The sequence below is a fragment of the Glossina fuscipes genome, unplaced genomic scaffold (genome assembly GCF_014805625.2).
Source record: "Glossina fuscipes isolate IAEA_lab_2018 unplaced genomic scaffold, Yale_Gfus_2 1, whole genome shotgun sequence".
NCBI classification, from domain to species: domain Eukaryota; kingdom Metazoa; phylum Arthropoda; class Insecta; order Diptera; family Glossinidae; genus Glossina; species Glossina fuscipes.
Window position 1 is genome coordinate 17,408,115 of NW_023998415.1, and position 5,590 is coordinate 17,413,704.

The following is a 5,590-nucleotide window of genomic DNA, read 5'->3' on the forward strand; positions in this document are numbered from 1 at the left end:
AAATATCAAAAGATAACAAATGAAAAAGAAAAAAAAAACAAAAGTAAAAGAAAAACTTCTTTTTTATTTTAACACATATGAACTTTAATTCATGCGAAGAGAATCAATGTATTTGTTTACAGGCGGTATTTAAAGGTTTTCTTCGTTTCTTTTGTTTTCTTAAATAGAGATAAAGAGAAAAAAAAAAAAAAAAAAAAGAAACAGAATAAGGAAGAGTACAAGAGAAGAGAGCAAAAAAAAAAAAAAGGGTTTTACCGCCAAAAACTGTTTAAAAAATAAAAAATATAAAACACTTCGTGAAAGTCCAAGCAACAACGCTAAGCAACAACGGCAACAACGTCATCATTAACCATTAACATCATTATCATGGAGTATAACATAGAGCACACACAACGACAACGACTGCATCAGCCTACGCATCGTTTTTTAACGGTTAAATACTTTTTAGCGGTAAGTGTTTTGTGATGATTAGTAAAAAAATTTATGAATGTAGATAAATACGTATGAATGCAGTTCGAGCGTGTACGTCGAGCATGTAAAAGTGACCATACATAATATATATATATATATATATATATATATATATAAGCAAATTTTAGACAAATTCACAATCTTTTGTTAAGTATAATATATGTTATGTTAAATTTGCTATCTGGTATGCATTTGGAAAATAATTGGTCATAAATATGCTCATATATGCACTTATATCGTTCCCATTGCAAAAAAGGAGAGCCAACGTATACACGAGCAAAAAAGAAAAAAAAAGAAAACAAACAAATTGTTTACGATATATTATTGTTGCTCTTAGTTAACTGAAAATTGCATTGCAAGGAATTAAAGGGAACAACGTATGCAATTAACCTAAATTTTATTTTAAATGTAAATTTTAAACAAAAAATTTCCCAGTATTTATACTGAAAATAATATATTATCAATAACGTCAGCACGCAACTTGCTTGATTACTCAACCCGAGCTCCGCTTAATAAAATCAATGAAATTCTTGAAAGATTTGAGGAAAACCAGCAGATTTCCTCTACTGATATGATATGGTTATGAATATATATGAAAACAAGTAAGAAAGTTATATTCGGCGATCCCGAATCTCTCATACTCATCACTATGCTTTTCGCCACTCTTTTCTATTCTATTCCAACTACTTTTATTTAACACCCATATCGCTGGTATTATTAAGAAAAACTTTATCGCGATCTATATCTATCATAATCATTTTAGAACTAAATCACTTTTTCCATTTTCGCACATGAAGAGTCGACGATTTTTGTAAACTAAATGTGGAAAATATCAAGCTTCCAACTTAAATAATGTCCAAGTAACGAGCAAAAAGTCGCAAATTTTTGTTAAAAAAAACCGAGTTACTTTCAGTTTATGCTTTGCTCCGATCAATTTGGTCCATTTTCAATATAAACCTGCGTGCAAAAATTTTCATTGTTTGTACTAAATTTGCAGGCGATATCTTCATTTTTCCAACCAGGAGAGTGCCAGCAATAAACACTACACAGACGGAGAGACGTGGCTGCAGCAATTCACAATTTCACGGTGATCAAGAATATATATACTTTATGGGGTCTCTGAAGATTCCTTTTGGGTATTACATACATTATGAATATACAGATGAGTAGAGAGATAAACAGAGTGGACTCTCAAGACCATAAATATAGCTAAACCTACTTAGAGGACATTACACTTTACCTTTAATCCTCAGCCAAACTAAGTTATTCAGAAAATTGTTATTGTTATTATGTTGTCCGCAGCTTTCGTTGTGAATGTGAATATATCGTAAATTCGAAAACGATCCCTCAAAGATTTGATTATGAATTTGATCGGGGATTTTCAATGATATGATGAATGCATTAGGGGAGAATTGGACTTTGCCAACTACCTATCCTTAGATTGTTTGAAAATTTCTCGCACGAAATGTCTGATTATCCCGATAATCAAAGTCAAAGATATTTCTCTTTGTCTCTCTCTCTCTCTCTCTCTCTCTCTCTGAAAAGCTGCTCAAGCATTAGCGTAAAGAAAGTATTGACCAGGTGCATGGCATATTCGACAAGTCGAATCAACAATGCATTCGATCATATATGTGTAGCAGACTGAGTGCGGAATTTAGACTTGTGCCCGTTTGTTCAGGTACAAATTGAACAAAGTGTCAAGAAAAGGGGCACAAACTTTATTAATATAATTAATATATGATAGCTTTGATCAGAAAAGAGAACGGACGGATATCTTAATTTATTGTTTAAAATTTTTGTAATCAATGGAAAAATCATGTATTAGAGAGCAACGCGACAATTCACCTACAGATTTATTGTATTCATTTCCGATCAAAGCCATTTTCCTTCAAAATATATCTCCTTAATGTGTGTGGATAGTATAATAAATTTGCACAAAAAAAAAGAAGAAAACAAGAAGAAAATTTTACTCCGATTGTCGTTTTATACAAAGCAATTGAAATACTTGTCTAATTATTTATTCAAGTTGTAGTTTGCATTAATTTTGCTTATTCAACGTTTATCAAAAATTTCGTGATTTTTCAAAGACCTTCCATGAGCTGGATGATGTAAATCCATGAATCTAGACTTCTAGATTCATAGATGGAGGACCTAAATCTGATGTAAAATAAGTAAAAGAAAAAAAAAAAAAAAAAAAAAAAGACCTAACAAACTTAGTTTATTTTCATGCTTTAGTGATTGCTAAAACCGGTCAGAACAGTTTACCATTAAAAGTTAACGTTCCATTAAACTTAATTACGAAGTGCTCTCCTTTAGACATTATTTAATTAACTGTTAAGATAATCTATTAAGGGGATAGTGTATATATAGCCTTTTAAGAATAAACTACTGAATACTTTTATGTATTTACATGAAATATATAAAAGCAACAGGTATTATATATATATACATATATATATATAGTATATATAGTATATATATATATATATATATATATATATATATTATTTAAATATAACCACAAATTGAATAGGAAGTCGAAAATTGATACGATAGCAATATTTCAATGAAATATTATTATCATAGAAACGAGCCGGCCAACTTGTTAATTATATTATTAAAGAATAAAATAAGAAAAAAAAAAAAAAAAAAGAAAAAAAAAGAAGAATAAACACTAGCATCGCCAAGAATAGCAACGAGTTAGCTTTAAAGAGAACGGCAGAGATTTGCTTGAATATATTTTCAATGAATGGATGGCTGGTTTGTTAAACTTAAGCTTAACAGTCTGCTTACCTTCGCTGCTTTATTTGTTACAATCGCCTTAGATACGAAGATAATGTTTAAAAAATGAGGCATTCTTCTCTATTATGTATCCAAGAACATATATACATACACATAACTAACTAACTAACTATCTATCTATATATATATATATATATATATAGATTGTTATATATAACTAACTAACTAACTAACTAACTAACTAACTAACTAACTAAGTTACTAACTGACAACAATAACAAGAACAGCAAGAGCAATTACCCAAAACAAGTGTTTATTTTATTTTATATTTTCGTTCTTTGTTAAATTTTTATTTTGTGATTTTTTTTTTTTTTTTTTTTTTGTAAAATGGTTCTTCAACGTACTTACCTAAGCTATATAATTAAAGACATAAACATTGGAACGTAAATAAAAAGTTTATTGACCCTCCATTAAAAAAAAAAATAAAAATAAAAAATAAAAAACCGAAAACAGAAAAAGGGAAATAATTTACAACATGACTAAATTGAAGGGTTCAGTAACCATTTTTATGTTCTCAAATATGTTTGTTTTCCTCAAAAAACCTAACCGATAATTTAAAGAAAGACTTTTAAGATTAGTTCTTCTTCTTTTTATTTATTTCGGCAAAACATCCCAGTTAAAAAAGAAAAAAAAAAACTGGAAAATAAAAAATACTTTGTCGGGCAATAAATTACTTTGAAATATTCAAACAGGACAACATATGAATAAACACTTACTTGTTCAGGCAACTATCATACGAAAGTATAAATAATAATAATAATATTAATAATAATAATATTAATAATGAGAAGTAAGAAAATGATGAATCGGCTGTGACCAAATCTTTTGTAACCACCGCCATCTTTATCGTAAGAGAGGCAAAAAAACAAAAAAACAAAAACCGATAAATTAAAAATCCGTTGCTGAGTGAGGGTGAGGGTGGAGAGATTTTCCAGTTTTATTTAATGAATTACGAGCAAAAACGCAGAAAGCAGACGTGTTCTAAGTGTTTGTTGCATTGTAATTATGTCCGTCCATAATTTTTGTCAAATTTGAAGGTAATATCTTCATTTTTCGGCCCGGATGTTTATGTTGCATGCATGTATTTATGGTTACTGGAGATATTACACAGACGGACAGATAGACGATGAATATGTCAATAGAGTTTATAAAGTTTCTAAAGCATTTTTCTCGACGTCCCCCGACCTCTTGTTTAGCCACTGTACCTACATAGAGAGATTCCCATCAGTTCATGTTATGTATCTTACGTGTATATAGATCCAAGAGCGAGGTTATAAGAAAGCGAAGAAAAGGTCAAGAAAAAGATTGGAATATACAGAGAGACCGGATACATTTCTTATTTGATCAACTAAAATAATGACAGCATTATCTGACCAACTAATAAGAAGCCATCATATATTTTCTTCTTTTTTTTTCTTTTTTTTTTTTTGTTGATCCTTTTATGCTTTCATTCATTCACATGCCAGCAACGTTTTATCATTTATATCTATCAACTGGATCAACATAATAAGAGGAGAAATGTGAAATTATATTAACTGACAGATCGACACATTGATTTAATGAATGCTGTCCATTAAATGACGACCGCACGACTGCCTAACTGAGTAAATGGGTAAATGAGTGAATGATTGACTAAATGTCTGTTAAATTGTGTAAAAGGTGTCATAAAGATGTGGTTGCATTTTTATAATCCTATCGTTTTTTTCGCCTCAATTTCATTACATTTTCTTACATTTAATTTCGAACAAATTCTTATTTCATTTAATCACTCAATATGTCTCGACAGTCTACGGTATGTACGTCCAGCTGTTTGCTTTAAATCTCTTTCTTTGCTTGGACTTAATTGGGCGAACCGGAAAAGGGGGACAGATGTTGAGGGGGGGGGGGACTTGAAATTTTTAAAACTACATTAACGCAGTATGACAATTATGTTTTTATAAACACATACAGGCGCACATAAATATATTTATATATGTATCTAGTTTTGATCACAATGGATTACAGAAGTGTTTTCGTTTCGTTGCTTAGTTGTTTTCCTTTCGTGTACTTTGAGAGAAAATGTTAATTATTATAATCAATGTGTGTGTGTGCGTGTGTGTCTGCTTGAATGTGTAACAAGTTGTACATTCCATTCCCGATCTAGTATTAAGAAAATAATTTTAAAATGTTCGCTTGTTAGACGAACAATAATAGTACTTGGCATTCATCGACCTCATCATCATTATTATCATCGTCATGAATGTCAATTCATTTGCTTCAATTTGCTTCGTTTTTTCATTTTCTCTCTCTCTCTCTCTCTCTCTCTCTCTCTCTCTCT

The 5,590-nt window shown here is 30.1% G+C and overlaps 1 protein-coding gene across 1 annotated transcript in view; it reads left to right on the top strand.

The window, feature by feature from the left end:
- Nucleotides 1-219: 219 nt before the first annotated feature.
- The window catches only part of LOC119632072 (myb-like protein X), a 27,040-nt gene continuing 21,669 nt past the window's right edge, over nucleotides 220-5,590 (top strand). The window contains exon 1 of the mRNA XM_038024774.1: nucleotides 220-450. Within this exon, the coding sequence (XP_037880702.1) occupies nucleotides 367-450 (84 nt within the window). The 5' untranslated portion in view covers nucleotides 220-366. The remainder of the gene's footprint in view (nucleotides 451-5,590) is intronic.